This window comes from Alligator sinensis, unplaced genomic scaffold (genome assembly GCF_000455745.1).
Source record: "Alligator sinensis unplaced genomic scaffold, ASM45574v1 scaffold1178_2, whole genome shotgun sequence".
Lineage (NCBI taxonomy): Eukaryota > Metazoa > Chordata > Crocodylia > Alligatoridae > Alligator > Alligator sinensis.
The window spans coordinates 75702-92270 of NW_005843193.1; the positions used below are offsets into that span (position 1 = coordinate 75702).

The window sequence follows — 16569 nt, forward strand, 5'->3', positions numbered from 1 at the left end:
CACAACCCAAGGGTGTGATTTTGTGTGCGCGCGCTTCGGCACTGCTAAATTATTTCCCGCCACTCGGAGCTTTCTTTGCAGGGTGCATTTCTTAGTTGCAAAGAGAAATGCACGGTGCAAAGGAGTTCCTGCCACCCGCATGCAAATTTGTGTCCCACTATTGGCCAGTTCTAAATTATTCCCACATGGCGGCTAGTGATTGGCTTGCTAGCCGTATAAGAGGCTTGAGCCGTTTCCACCCAAGTTGGAGAACTCCAAGGAGAACCCTGCAAGGGAGGATTTCACAACCATCTGGAGGAGAACTTCACATCTCGTGAAGATCTCTAAGTGCTGCGGAGTCTATTGGACCCAGCGTATACCTTGAGAAGGCTATAGGGGTCTGATCAGCCTCTGGCCTCTCCCCGTCGCCGAATAATCCCTCGACTAACCCCTTCCCTGCGCGCAAGTTCCACGGAGCCTAGCAAACTTCGTGTGAGTGTATCCAGAGCTCTTTCTCCGAGTTGTTTTCTTCAGTTGACACGACGGGCTCGCGTGTTTAGAGCCTTCAACCGGATTGGGCTAGAGGTTCGCGTGGAAGGAACTCTTGTCCGCTTCTCTCCTTTTCTGTCTGTAACTGCAACTCAAGCAAGTTTTCCTGCCTGCACCGCGACCATCTTCGGTGTAAGTAAAATAATCTTTAATCAACCGCTAAGCGTCCGTGCCTAATTCTAGTCCGCTGGCCTGCATTTCCCAACCCGCGTGCCAGGGCTGATGGCCACAGCCTGTGCCGCGCCCCCGAGAACCTCGGACCGCTCCCGGCCCGCACAGGAGGTTTAGGAGATCTCCTGGTGTGGATACAGCTATGCTGACAGAGTTAGGTGGTAAAGCAAGAGGTAGTATAACATGCTGGCAGGAAAAGTGTCAGCACATGCTGCTTCTCTTAGAGTAGGCTCTTCTAGCATAGACAAACCCAAATAAAAGGAGGGGAGGGAACACCTTTAGTTTTAGATGTTTCACCACCAACATCTAGAATATTAAAACAGGCTGGATACAGCATTCAAAAAATTGTTATATCCAGACTGAGAAGTGGCATCAGGTTAAGGGTCAGGCTCTACAAATTCAGCCAATCAGTCTTATTTGGAATAAATTATACAAAGGAGCGTAAAGAGAACCTTAACTGGTAGCTTTTTTGAAGTGATATGTATTCTGTGTACAAAAAAAACTAGAATATTCTCAAATCTAAATATATAATTCATTCATAGTTTTAAGAGAGCATGTACTACTTTTCCCAGAATCATCTGCAGAGCTTATACTGGGGATTGATCTTGCTAACCTGTCCTTGAGCAATAGAGGGTTTCCAGGTTTGGGTTCTAGAATCTGTGGGTTATAACAGAATTAATGCTCTAGATTACATCACCTTTCTTTACAAAAAGTATATGAATAAGACAAAATGCAGTCACGTATGGGGACATAAGTAGTGCCATATTGGGTCAAACCAGTGGTCTAGCTAGCCCAGTATCCTGTCTTGAACCACTGTAAAAGTAGCCCAGGCCAGTGCACCCATCCACCACACACGCAGTGTAGGCAGTCTGCCCCCACCCCACCAGGTGTGCATACCATCCCCCGCCAACTCTGTTTCATAGAGCAGCCCAGCTTCCCCCACTGCACGTGCAACCCCCTACTCTCCCAGCAGCCATGCGCCATCCCAATGCAGTGCAGGCATGCCAGCTCCTTCTTTTATTGCTCACTGTGCAAACAGTCCAATACCCCCTCCCACTGCATGTGCAACATGGGCACCCTGGCACTCCTGCTGTGCATGCAGATTGGGAACCCCAGCCCTCTCTTGTGTCCTTGCTCATAGGAGAGGGGTGGTACAAAGAAGACCAGAGGGAGGGGAGCCCAAAGAATCTGGCTGCCATGGCAGGAACAATGGCAAGGGTGGGGAGCCAGACAGGAGCTTGTGGGCAGAATGCTAACCCTTGGGGGTTTCATGCAGCCTGCAGACCACCAGTTGGACAGTCCTGCTTTAGAGGGAGAGCACTGAACCCAGTATATCTAGAGCAGTGATTCTCACCCAGAGTGCCATGGTACCCTAGGGTAGCTTGAGATCTTTTTAAGGGTTCTGTGGATTGCCATGCAATGCTAGTACCGTTTGGTATGCCAACATGATTCACAAGGTAAACCCAGAGTTTTTACATAGGGATTAATAGTGCCAGTAATATGCTGACCTGTTGTGGGCTGAGTTCTCTGCAATAGAATTACTCTCTTTTTTTTTTTTTTAACCTACAGAGAAATAATAGTGAAAACTAAGAGCTGGCATTTTTTGAGGGTGCCTTAAGACTAACAAGGGATGCCTGGGACCACTGATCTAGAGCAGTCTGTCCCCTGTTCATTACTCTCCCTGGCATCCACTATGATTGCACACAGTACAACAGAGTAACACAATACCTCCAACCCCTGCCACCCATGGATCCAAAGATGATAATCTCATCAGCACATGGAACATTTAAGCACTTGTAGGATGAAGCTATTTTGGGAAAGGTCACTGGAAGAAATGGGTCCTGGTAGAGCAGAAAGGTACTCAATTTTTAAGATCTCTTTGGAAAAACCACACACAGAATGTAACATGTCTATTACCCAGGTGAACATCTGAAATCAGTCTTCTTGGAATTCGAACGTATGGAATTTGGAATCTAGGCAGGTCAGATTAAAAAGAAAAGGCCCTTAAACCAAGTTACTCAGCAAGCTAAATTGAATCAACTAAGTCAGCCATGATAACTTCTGGAGGAGTGGAACTTTCAGCACTGCAGGATTTCATACCACCTCAACTTCAGTCACATATAAAAACAGATAATTTTATTGTCTTGCATCATAATTTATGTTAATCTATAAGAGACATCAGTTTCTTGCTTCAGTGCACAAATCATTTGCTAATTTTTGGAGGTAGAACAAAACTTTGCCTATAATCAGGTAAATCAATAAACTGGCCACTGAGGGATTTCCTGACTTCTTCTCCGATACTGGCCTGTAAAAATGACTGACAAAGAAGGGAAATTCCTGTATTTCTATTTTCCTATCTATGATGAGCCTATCAAGAGAACAGGATATATGGGAAATGTAGAACAGTAACAATATAAAAATCTTCTCCTTGCACTTACAAGCCAAGTATAAAGGATGATAATACAAACAAGTTAATCAGAACATGCATGATTTATGGGTTGGAATAAAGGAGTGCTTTGGGTTAATTTAGTTGACTCCTGTGTTTTGTGCTTTTATAGATATTTAAGTTTCCTGACTTCCTTTTTCATTTATATAAACCATATATACATTTTTCAGTATTAAAGCTACCATTGTTTGCCATAGGTTTGTGGAGTAACATTAGCCTTTTGCAGATGTTTCCTGACTTTTATATCTATGATGTGTTCACCATCTGTTCTGAATGCTCTGAATCTTTTACACATTAATTTATATTATAGAAATCTGCAGATTATGTAAAGTGACTTTCATTCTGTTTAATAAAAATTGTTGATAAATTGCCAAAGTGCAACAACATTTCTAGAGATGTACTTGGTAGCCATGTAGGTTCTTAAACTGTGTGCAGGACCTCCACCTAACCCAGGAGGTGTCCAGTCCCACGGGGGGTAACGCCTTGCTACACCTGGTCTTAGCAACAGCGGATGATCTCGTGGGTAACATGCGAGTACACAGTAACCTGGGAGATAGTGACCATCGTTTGGTCGAATTCACAATCCAGAGAAGGGTGGGAAAAAGAACCAGTGAGGCTAAAGTGTTAGACTTCAGAAGGGCCAATTTTAGTACACATAGAAGGCTAGTTAGTGAGGTGGCTGAACTCAAGAACATTGAGCATATGGGGGTCCAGGAGGGTTGGCGGTTCCTCAAGGGAGTGATCCCTAGGGCACAAAAAGAGACTATTCCACTATGCAGGAAAGGGGGCAAGGGGACAAAAAAGCCCCGCTGGCTGAACAAGGAACTCCAGAAAAGACTGGGTGCAAAGAAAGATATTTACAGGCAGTGGAAGTGGGGGGCAGCCACCAAGGAGGAATATACTTCCCTTGCATGCTATTGCAGGGAGTCAGTTAGGCAGGCCAAGGCAGGACTGGAGCTTAGGCTGGCTACAACGATCAAGGACAATAAGAAGTCCTTCTATAGATACATAGCAAGCAAAAGGAAAGCACAGAGTAACACAGGGCCCCTGCAGGACAAATCAGGACAGTTGGTGGCTGACACAGGGAAAAAGGCAGAGCTCTTCAATGAGTTCTTCAGTATTCCTAAGTACTGGCCAAGACAATTCCCCCAACTTGAACATAGATGTCTGGGAGGCACTGGACTGTCAAGGGTTAGTACCAACTTAGTTAAGGAGCACTTGGAGGGGCTGGATGGGTACAAGTCAGCAGGGCCAGATGACCTCCATCCACAGGTGCTGAAAGAATTGGCCAGTGTCATAGCTGAGCCGCTGGCACGGCTGTTTGAGCACTCATGCTGTTCCAGCCAGGTCCCCGAGGACTGGAAGAGGGCCAATATAGTGCCCATTTTTAAGAAGGGGAGAAGGGATAAGCCAGGTAATTTTAGGCCAGTCTGTCTCACCTCTATCCTTGGGAAAACACTGGAAAAAATCATTAAAGAGTGCATTTGTGAAGGCCAAGCAAGGGAAATGATGCTGAAAGGAAGCCAGCATCGGTTCGTCACAGGTAGATCCTGCCTGACAAACCTTAAAGCCTTTTTACAACCAAGTCACACACTGCCTTGACACAGGAGCTGAGGCAGATGTCATCTACCTGGACTTTAAGAAGGCCTTTGAGACAGTTTCACATTCTATTCTCATAGGGAAGCTAGCAGGCTGTGGAGTGGATGCATACAGAGTCTGGCAGGTGGCCAACTGCCTTAGGAACTGCACTCAGTTCCTATGGTGGCGGATGGGTCGTTCTTGGCCTGGAAGGAGGTGGGCAGTGGTGTCCCACAGGGTTTGGTCCTTGGACCAGTGTTATTTAATATCTTCATCAGCAATTTGGATGGGGGTGTGAAGAGCACCCTGTCCAAGTTCACAGATGACATCAAGTTATGGGGCAAAGTTAACACACCGGACGGCAAGGGAGCAGATACAGGCCAATCTGGACAGGTTGGATCAATGGGCAGAATGAAAAAGGATGTAATTCAACAAAGACAAGTGCAAGGTACTCCACCTAGGGAGGAGGAATCCCCAGCACACCTATAGGTTGGGGGATAAACTCCTCAGCAGCTCAGCCACTGAGAGGGATCTTGGAGTCGTAGTTGACTCCAAGATGAACACGAGCTGGCAGTATAACAAAGCCAATCACACCTTATCTTGCATTAGTAGATGCATGACCAACAGATTGAGGGAGGTGACGCTCCCCTTCTATACGGCATTGGTCAGGCTGCAGTTGGAGTATCATATCCAGTTTTGGGCGCCGCGCTTCAAGAGGGATGCAGAGAATCTGGAGAGGGTCCAGAGGAGGGCCCCTCGTATGATTAGTGGCCTCCATGCAAGACCCTACAAAAGGGAAGTTGAGGGATCTGTATCTCTTCAGCCTCTGCAAGAGACGTTCAAGGGGAGACCTTGTAGCCTGTAAGTTTATCAGGGGAGGACAACAGAGAATTGGAGATGCACTATTTACCAAGGCACCCCTATGAGTAACTAGGAATAATGTGTACAAACTAGTGGAGAGTACATTCAGGTTAGACATTAGGAAGAAATTTTTCACAGTAAGGGTGGCCAGAATCTGGAACGGGCTGCCAAGAGGTGGTACTATCACCTATCTTGGAGGTCTTCAAGGAGGCTAGATAGGCACCTGGCTGGGGTCATCAGACCTCAGTCCTCTTTCTTGCCTGGGACAGGGGGTCAGACATGATGATCCTTCGTGGTCCCTTCTGACTCTACAGTCTATGAATCTATGTTGGTCCAAGACAAAAAGAAATGCAAAAAATCTAGAACTCTTGGTTCAGAGATGATACCTTTTACTAGACCAACTAAGAAATCGCAACAAAATATCTTTCTGCAAGCTTTTTTGTCTGCAACATTTCTATATATTAGTAAGTAGGTGGGATAGAGAAGAGAAAAACAAAGCGGTGATAGCAAGTGAATGGTGGGAAAACCTTATGTTCTGCAACAGGCTTGATTAGAGTGGTTTATATCTCAGCCTGAATGGTATTTTCACCTAGGTAAAATTGGGTGTATGTATTGTTAGTATTACTTCTGTTGTGGGCAGGTGATAGGAATAGCATTTTGATAAACTGATTGAAATAGCATCTGGAGTGATATATGAGTTACAATTTATGGTAGAGAATATCACAGTCTTACATCAGGATAATAAAATAACCCCTTTACTTCAGACTCTCAAAAAAGCCCTTGCAGAACTATGGTATGAACTGTATTAATTTTTCATTCAACAGTTTCCCCACTAACCCATCTCATGTTGGACAACTAGTAACATTTGAACCCTGAACACATTTCAAACTACCAACTAAATATGCTCTCACAATAATGCATATCTTTCCCCAGTGTAGTTCCGTATAAACAGAGATTTAAAATTGCACCAGTTCAGGGCTTATTTGCTAAATCAATCTTCAGCCAGCCAAAGCATGAAGGTTCAATACTTCACCACCTTCATTTAACTTGAAACAGCAATGTAAGGCAGCCTCCACAGAGCTGGGCTAGTACAACACTCCAGACCCAGTAGCTAACTGGGTGAGAAAGAAGGCTTGCTTTTCCTTTTCTACGTTTTAGCCAAACAAACTAAAGGTCAGTTTGGCAGGTGGACTACTTACCAGACTCTCTCAACAGCTTTTTCTTTATTGCATGCCACCTATTTCAAGTCTTGAAAGACTACAAGAAGTGAGACCTGGAGCTTTTCTGCTCAATTTGAAACAAAAATAATACAATCTAGTTTCACACCCTTATTTTTATACAGTTGATGGATGTTTGTTTCACACAAGCAGTATCCAATTTTGATTTTAAATTATGGTTTTTTTAACATTTAAAGTTAAAAAAGGCTTTATCTTTTTAGACAGGATTCTAGTTAGACTTCAGTGGACAATATGATCATAATATACTCAGGGACAGAATACAGGTTTCCTCACTTCGAGACTGAGTAGCAATGGTGCAGGCCCATGGCAAATCTTTAGGCAGATCAATAAGGAAGGACTTAAAACTATTATGGAGGAGTGCAAGGAACAGCAGTGCACTTTGAAGCACTAAACAATTATAACACTGATTAGTATTTTAAAATACAAGTATGAGCTGTGGAATCCAAGAGAAACGTAAGCCAAAATATGGGTCAACTATAGCCCCTCAAAAACATTTCAACATCACCCATTATACTTAAAGCTAATATTCAATCAAGTCTCTGGATTCTGCCATTCTTTAGAGCACAAAACACTGAATATAGTTTTATAGTTAAAACTGCTTGTAATTGGTAGATGCAGAAAATGAAAGTTTTCTGCCCTCTGCTGTTGAAGTGGTTAAAAGAAACATAACAACACCATAAACCTAAGTGGGAAGCAGATGGCTGGAGTCAAACCCTGCTTAGTGTCCTATTTAAAAAAAAAAAATCTACTCCTGCTTTAAATATCAAGTCCTTTACCTTGCCAGCTGTTCTTTGAAGTTGGACCTCTGCACCTGCACAACCTTCCCTCCACCTCCCCAAGGGGACAAGGTAGGTACATGGGTCTGCCCAGGAAAAGCTGGTTGCAGTATCTTGAAATAAAGATAAGAAACAGATTTGTTTGGTAAAGAAGCCATTTATACTGACTTTTGGAACATAAGCATCTCTTACAGTGAAATTTAGATGCATCAGATTGAAAAACTGTGGAAAAGGTCTGTGTTTGAAGATGGTATAGCAATACAGCTTTTGAGCATAACAGTGGCAAGACCTTAAATTGCCCACAGGATGCTCTCCATTCACTTCATTAATGCTTGTAAACTGTTTCAAGATTCTTGAATGAAAGGCCTTAAGCATCAATACTTAATTATTATTTTTTATTTGATTATAAAGTTTATACCAGTGTTCTTACTAAAGGCTTCCATTATCTGTGAGTTATAATTAAATTCAGCGATAATATGTAAATCAAGTTCGCATTCTCTCAGTCTTAACAAGTTTTCTAAAAAAAAAGATAGTTATTTTAGGCTCAGAAGCTTTTTGTGTGTTTACATAAAGCAAAGCTGATTTCATGAATTACACGTGACACACAGATTTCTCTATAGCAACAGCTCTAAAACTATATTGTGCATTGCAAAATATTTTTATATTTAAAAACAAAGGAATACAAGTGAAAGACAGAGAGGGAGGATACAAAAGAAGCTTAAAGCCACTGTCTACTCCCACTTGGCTACATGCAAATCTAATGCCCAGAAAACAAGAGGTTTTGCAGCTGCTCCAAGTTGCAGTGGCTGACAATGGTCTTGGGGCCTACCCTGGCAGCCAGGGACAGTTTGACCATTGCTCTTTCCCACCAGTCATTCCCCAGCCTTAGCAGACTGTAAGGGCGGTGCAAGAGTTTGCATGGGGACTTGATACTCTCTTGCTTTGCTATGTTGTGATCCTTCCATGGGTTACTAAGCCGACCTTACTGAAGCTTTGCACGGGTGGAGAAGCACAAAGCTGCGGTACTGCACTAATGGATTAGGGCCCAAGACTCACTGGATTCTATGAATGTTTACAGTCTCTTTAGTATAACCAAACTTCCATTACTCCTATTCATGCTCAATAGCACTAAGACACAAAAAAGTCCCACTGAAACCAATACTACTACCCAAAGAGAGAGATATTATGCAATGCTGCCCTTAAAGTATGACATCAACATAAATACACGCTGATTTTAAGAGCCAAATCTCACTCCCTTATTCACTCGTGTCTTGTTGCCTAGAATGGGAGTATTTGAGTGAATGAGGCAGCCCAGATCTATTAAGCTTATTTTTCCTTTTTTGGGCAGAAGTCAGGCTTTATTCATGTTACAAAATCAAGATCTCTTCCTGTTCACTGTTATTTAAGCTACGGAAGTGAGCTCAGAACTAGCTCTGTATTGCTAGAAGCAGAAAGCCGGAGCTGAATTGAAAAAAAAAAAAAGACTGGCTATTTAAAACATTAGCTGGATTTGAATGAGGGACATTGGTAAAAAAACAAAGGTAATTTGCAAGAAGTAGAAAAGGCCCTCTTGCTCTCCATACATTCAGGGGTCAATTCTTCAAAGCAAAGTTATAAAGAAAATGTTGTACTTGTTTATTTTATAACTAGTTCCTCATTATGTGTGCTCTAGTACTGGGTAAGATTTACATTCAAGTTGTAAACATTTCCTATCCAATCTGAACTTAACCAAAAGCTCAGGGGGTACTAGCACTGAGAGCTTGTGCTGTCCTCTGTGTTACATCTGCACTTCAGAACTGAAACATTAATTCAATAAAATGGGACTGAATAAAATCAAAATTAGTGCTGCACATTCACTAGCCAACATGTTTCACGTATAATTTTAAAACTTCCTTCACACTAGCACTGTCTTCTGTTGGTGCAGTTTATGCATAACGTAGTACAGCTGCCACAAATGTCGTGGAGAGACAGGGATGGGAAAAAAAAAAAAAAAAAAAGAGACCCAAAAACAAAACTTCCAGCCTCATGTGAGCTAAAGCTACCTATTTAATGGTTAGCCTGCATTTATTAGAACTGGAGAAACTTCTCCCCATCATGTTGCCTACCTGTAAGCTAGCCCCGTGCATTACTCTGTGCATGTATCTGAAGTAATCTTGGTGTCAGTTCTCTCAGTCTGTGACCAGTTTTCTTTTTAAAGATAGTCCTGATAGATGTTAGGGCTGGAAGGGACCTTGAAGATCATCAAATCCAGCCCCTTGCGCCAGAGGCAGAAAGTCAGCTGGGGTTCAAAGGATCCCAGCAAGATAAGCATCCAAATGCTTCTTGAACGAGTCCAGAGTAGGTGCCTGCACCACTTCTGGAGGGATTCTATTCCAGGTCTTGGGGGCTCGGACAGTAAATAAATATTTCCTTATGTCGAGCCTAAAATGGTCTTGGAGGAGTTTATGACCGTTGGTCCTTGTTTTTCCTTGGGGCGCTCTGGTGAACAGATCCTGATGTACACCTCTTATATACTTATAAAGCAGCCACCAGGTCCTCCCCGAGCCTGCGCTTTTCCAGGCTGAAGAGTCCCATGGCTCTCAGCCTCTCTTCATAAGGCCTATTCTCTTTCCCTCTGATCATGCGTGTGGGTCTCCTCTGGACTCTCTCAAGCTTCTTCACATCCGTCTTGAATTGGAGCCCAGAATTCAGTGCAGTACTCCAGCTGCGGCCTCACCAAGGCTGAGTACAGTGGAAGGATGACATCCTGAGATTTACTTGAGAAGCATTTATGGATGCAAGCCAGAGTATTGTTTGCTTTGCCTGCTGTCACACTGCATTGGTGGCTCATGTTCATCTTGTGGTCAATCATGATCCCCAAGTCTCTTTCGGCCGTGGTGCTAGCAAGCGTAAAACGATGGAAAGGTGTAAGAGCCATCTGCAGTCCCTCGTGGAAACAAGGCAAATTATATCAGACAACTGAGGCCTGATCCAGAGTGCTTTGGAAAGACTCCTAATCACTTCAGTAGACTTTAGATCAGGGCCTGAGCCGGGAGACTTCAGTAGGGAGAAGAGGAAGAAGTTGCAATTAGCATAAACTATTTTTGCCTGTCCTCTAAAAACAGCAAGACCAACAACTACTACAATAAGAAGCAAGATGGAGATACCAAGTAGTAAAGCTTCAGTGTGTTTTCCTACTTTATACTATCCCTAGATCTAGGAAGTACAATACACCCATACAGAAACAAAACAATTTGAATATTTTTCTTCCCAACAAGCTAAAATTTAGCAACAGTCTTTCTCCTTATGCATTTATTCTCTACACTAGCAAATAGTGAGTCACAAGCATTTCAAGGGACCTACAATATAATAGGCCCTCTTAGGGATCATGTATATGAGAGGTGTGATGTTAGAAGGAAGAAATGGTGTTGCTCTTTCCATCCAACACCTTATAAATCACCACTATATCTAAACCAGAATGAACATGGTTCACGGCCACATGTTATTTCACCTTCACTAATGCAAAGCCAGCTTAACCCTCTTGCAGGTACATTGTACTTCAAATCCATTCAAAGTCTAGTGCCTGACCACAAAAAGATCTGTACCCAATCAGCTGTTTTTTCCCACATCAAATTATAGCAACCACAGATTAATTACAATTGACCAAACTGAATGGATTTTGGGCAATCAAATAAACGCTCTAATCTGAATTTAACAAAACCTAATTTGAACTTTGTAGATGTGATATAGTAAAACCTTCTACAACCAGCTGGCTGGCCTTATTAAACAATGGGTAGCAAAATATTCAATATATTAGAAACTACTGTCACAGATGGCAGCAAATTTAAGTAGTTCTGTATGAAGAAACAACTCTGAGGGGACCATGACTGTTGGCTATTCTACTCCTACCAGAATACTAATATTAAAAATAAAACAGGTAACACTGAAACATCTTCAACGAGGCTTTCTTTTTAAATAGCAAGAACTATCATGGGTTGACATACCTTTGAAGTATTACTTTTGAAAAGCAGCATACGTCCAAACTACAAAAATAACTGGATTTGAAAACAGAAAATTTATTTTATATGACAGAAGCAGTCTTTATCACATCATTGTGGAAGAAGGGGAAGACAATATGATAGGAGCACAAAACTTTGAGCCTCTCTCCAGTAACAGTTCTGTGATATATAATGCACTCCCATTAGTAAACAACACAATGAAAACAACACAATGAAAATATTTAACAGCCCAGTTACAAAAGCTATAAAATGTTATATTTCAGTGTGAATGAAGGGACTTCTGCATTTATCATCACTATTAGACACTGACTTCTTTAGAGTAATACCATTTGTGTTGCAATAATTAAGTCAATGTTTCTATTATAAATCTCTCTCTCCACAGTAGCAGAAGAAACGGAAAAACAAAGGCTGCTATACCCGACTTGTAAATATGAAATCTAAGCCACAGAATGGTTTAATCAGAACTGAAAAAAGAATGAAGCAAGAGTTGCACTTCATTGCATTTTCTTAACAGCTTTCTTTGAAAGCTGTCGTCATTGCTAAGTTCAAAATTATATTTTTGCTATTGCTAAGATAACCTTTGTTATTAATTTATGCACAGCCACTGAGTTTTGTATACCACCTAATTCCATAAGAAAGCTATTACTGACTGCCTTCCTGTGGTAGGTAAGTGCCTTCTTAAAAGTCAGGGTTGCGATACCATATTATATTATTGACATCCTTACACTGTTAAAACAGTAAGATGTTAATAAACTCCTGCTTTATCCTGCTTCTACTCCTGAAATCAGTGGAAACTAAATTTCCTATGAAATATTAATTTGGCTTCCAGTCTGGAAGAGGAGAGCATTTTAAAGTTATTTTCAGTGATCAAACAAATAAGAATCTGGTAAAACATCATGCCAAACTAGTTAGTTTATTTTTTATTTTAACAAGGAAGGAAAACAACCAAAACACTGTTTGATAAGTATTCATGAATCTGCAACTTTGAATTACACTGAAGCAGCCCTACATTAAAAAAAAAAAAAGAAGCTCTTCAAGTAAGTTAACTAATTTTGAGTGAAAAAAGCATCTATAAGCAGTATGTAGAATTTCCAATAATGCAGTTCAAGCATAAGACAGTTATTTGATCTTACAGTAAGTAGCTTCGTAGAGTTATCACCAAAGGATGTTCAGCCTATAAACACTGGCCTAAGTTTTTGGCACAGGAAAGGTTTTCATCTGATCCAGATGCTTATTTTCTTCAAACTATGTCTGTGAACATTGACTTTTTTTTTTAACTCTCATTTCACGTATTAGTGAGATGATAGTCACAATTAAATGTTATTTCATGTTGCGTACTATTCGCCTACAATGGTTCGTCTTCATTTCTCCCAAGGCTTGTTCTAGTTGCTGAATCAGATGAAGAAGTGTAGCAGGGTCAGTTTGTAACACTTTGGTAGTCTGATCACCATTCTGATTAAGGTGCAGCTTCATAGTCACAGCTGGTTTAATCTGTTGTCTCAGACTTCTACTGGCAAGCTGTATGGGAGATGATTATGAGAGGGGGATATGGAAACACTAAGTGTTACAAAGAATAAATGCATTAGGAACTCCAGTACAGGTTTTCCTCCCTTTATGAGGTACATCATGCATTCTCGGAAAACTGTGCATAACTCAAATTTGCAAAAAGGGAACCCAGTTTATAAGGTAACAAATAGGGATACATTCCCAAAGCAGGGAGAGAAGGAGGGAGTGAGGCTGGGGCTAGGGAAGGGATGGGGCGGGGAGGAGTGCAGCTGCACCCAGGGCTGCAGCAGGGAACAAAGTGGAGGGAACTGTCAGTGGGCGGGGTGTGCAGCTCTTGCTGGTATGTGCACCCCAGGGGGGCTGCAGGCTGGGGGACTGCGCCGGGCTCTTCCCAGGGGGCCCGTGCCCCCCCCCCCCAATCTGCACACAGGAAGAGAGCAGGCTACCACCTGCCCGGAGCACCGGGAAAAGCCCCGTTCCGCTGCTGGCCCCAGCCCACAAAGACAGCCTGCTCTCATCCCACGCACAGATCCAGGGGCACATGCCCCCTGTGAAGAGCCTGGCACAGCCCCCCAGCCCTCCTGGGGTGTGCATAGCATGAAGAGCCACACCCACCCACCCTGCACCCACTGACAGTTCCCTCCACTTTGCTCCCTGCTGAAGCTCCAGAAGCAGCCAATGCCACCTGCCTGGAGCCGCTGGGCTGTGCCACAACCCTCCCCCCCAGCCCCTTCCTCTACAGACTTACCTGGTATATAACGAATTTACCTTGCCTATAACGAATTTTGGGTGTAAAAAGGGTCATTGCATAAGAGTGAATTCACATATAAAGAACACACATAAAGCAAGAGAAACCTGTATCACATTAAGAATTCACAACATTTCTGCAATATTATTCAAAAACCAAACTGAGTTTTGAACATACACATGCATGTCTAGTTTCATACGTGTATGTCTAGTTTCATACGTGTTGTCTAGTTTCATCATTAAAATCGCTGATATTAAATGCTTCAATGTATTTAATACTCCAATTAAATCATTTCATTTTATGCCAAAGATTTAAAAAAGCAATTAAGTAGTCCAGACAAAGTTATCCCTTGATATAGTATACAAATTTAAAATTGCAGTGAATTCAAACTGCATTAAAACAAACACTGAAATAGCTTTGCAATTTACCTTCTCTCTCATAGAAGCCTGTGCTATCAAATTTATGTAACATATAATTTATGCTTAATTTAATTTTATTACCTGCACATCTAATCTCCATTCAAGGCTATGATAACTGGGTAGTTCTGGTGTCAATTCCCCAAGAATGCTTCGGATCTCCTTTCTATGGTCAAGGTAAAGCTGAAGTAATAACTTGTTCAAGTCCTCTGAGAATCCCAGAACATGCACAGAGTCTTGGAAGTCTATTTCAGAAATCTGGAAAGTAACAGTTTAGAGCTAAACAAAGAATGACCTGGGTACTGTTTTACTTGCTCTTCAATATGATATTTGTCATGTTCTTCATTTTTAGGTAGTAAAGCAATTAATAATGCATTACTACAAATTGTGTAGCATCATTAACATTAGAAAAATTATAATAATTTGATGCAATTTTAATACATTGATATGTACATTACTGTTGGCTGTAATTTCTGAACTGATGTAATGCTAATTCAAAAAGTTCTTCTCACTTGGATCATCCTAGTTCGGTAGGATCATCCCAGATCACCTATACTTTTTATTATGATGCAGTTCTCATTTTCTACAATTTTGGAAGGGGTCGTGTGCTTAAAGAAAACCGCTGTCATTTTGCACTAGAGCTCCATGGCAAGTTCTGTTCAACCAAAAGGCCAGCCTACCTGAGGTTAATTACTATGTGACTGGTTTCTTTCTTTTTTTTTTTTTATTACCTTCAGGCATTTGCAATATTCAGGTATCCTCGGACAGCAGTAGTGAGCAATCTTTCCAATGGGAAAATGGTTTTTTTTGGGGGTTTTTTTTTTTATCATCCACCTTCCATTTATTCTTTTCATATCTGCCAATATCCATGCCACCTTTTGACAATATCTGGTTAGAATTTCACAAGCTAAGCAAGCCAAACCACATGTTGCCTGGGATAGATATGCCTTAAGAATACCATATATACTGAACATAATCCAGGAAAACGTCAGTTTACACTACTCCAGGCTCTCTTGAAAGCAACGTCCAAGTGCTCTGTCTCAAAAAATGTAAGTTTCCCTTTGCTTTCAACTGGACAGTTTATTCTTGAAGCATAATACATTGTTTCTCCCCCATCTTAAACTGTTGCATCCATTTGCTTTGTATTGTCAACATGGACTGCTGAAAGATGTGTTGAGTGGGTGTGCGGCAGAACCAAAACAGTGCTTTGCTGGAAGAGGATTCACATCAGTTTGACCCGGCTCCCCAGCGTCTGTATAACTTGTGCGCTTCAGCAGGGCTTTTTGGCATTTTTATCCAATAGCTGATTCAATTAGTTAACTCGTTCGATTAGTCAAACTGAGGCAATTTCTCTTCTGGGCACGCGCTGTACTCGGCATGGGGGTGTGCCAAACTGAAACTAAAGCACCGGTTTTTTTCCCCCCACATCTGTAAGCACCCATGCTGTAAAGTTTAAATTTCAGAATCACCAAAATGCAGATGTTAAGAGAAGTAGACTAAGTTGTGTACACTGTGCTTTGGGATACTCAAGAACAAGCAATGCTATATCTGAGCAAGATCATATTTACACCCTCTCTGTTCTACCTCCCCGACACCAAAGTGGTTTGTTGACTTGAACCCATGCTAAAGCATTTGTAGAATTAATACAGAAGCTTTCCATTCCCTCCACCGCCCCAATTTCTACTCTCAAATCCACACCCCTTCACTTACTACCCTGAACGTATCCTTACCATGAGCTTAGAGCTCTCAGTGAGAAGATACGTTAGTCCTTCGACTCCATGTTGAACAACATCACTTGTAACATTGAGTTTTCCTGAAAAGAGGACACAGATTGGCACTTTGTCATTGACCTGCCCAGACTAAAAAAAAAGTTTAATATTAAATAAAATGCACAGCAGAAGCAGGAGAGGCTTAATATTCTGGGTGATTTGAGGTAGACGATGTACCTTGAAAGAACCCCAACCTGTACGCTTATTACTAAATGGATGGTAACCGGGCTGACAGCAAAGTGACCACTGTTGGCAATGCCATTTGGAGAGGGAAGCCTGCTTTAAAGGGACACCCAGGCAAAACTCAAGCCCACTTATCTCCACGTAGTCATCACCAGCAACACCGAGTGCTGCCGCAGCGCACAGACAAGGGGGCTTTGTTTCTCAAGGAGTTTGCTACCCGATTTTCCTTTAGTCACAGCCCCATTAAGTCTTCCCCTCACTGCATGGACACCCCCCTCCCCACACGTCTGCAGCAAAAGGAGGGGAGCGGGGTCTCTTTGACCAGCGAGCCGCGGAGGCGGGGACTGGCGG

General features: G+C 42.2%; 1 protein-coding gene across 1 annotated transcript in view; it reads right to left on the reverse strand.

Moving 5' to 3' along the window:
• Positions 1-11633: 11633 nt before the first annotated feature.
• The window catches only part of COMMD2 (COMM domain containing 2), a 5267-nt gene continuing 331 nt past the window's right edge, over positions 11634-16569 (reverse strand). The window contains exons 2-4 of the mRNA XM_014526914.2: positions 15997-16125; positions 14351-14524; positions 11634-13114 (exon numbers count right to left, since the gene is read on the reverse strand). Of these exons, the coding sequence (XP_014382400.1) occupies positions 12917-13114; positions 14351-14524; positions 15997-16125 (501 nt within the window). The 3' untranslated portion in view covers positions 11634-12916. The remainder of the gene's footprint in view (positions 13115-14350; positions 14525-15996; positions 16126-16569) is intronic.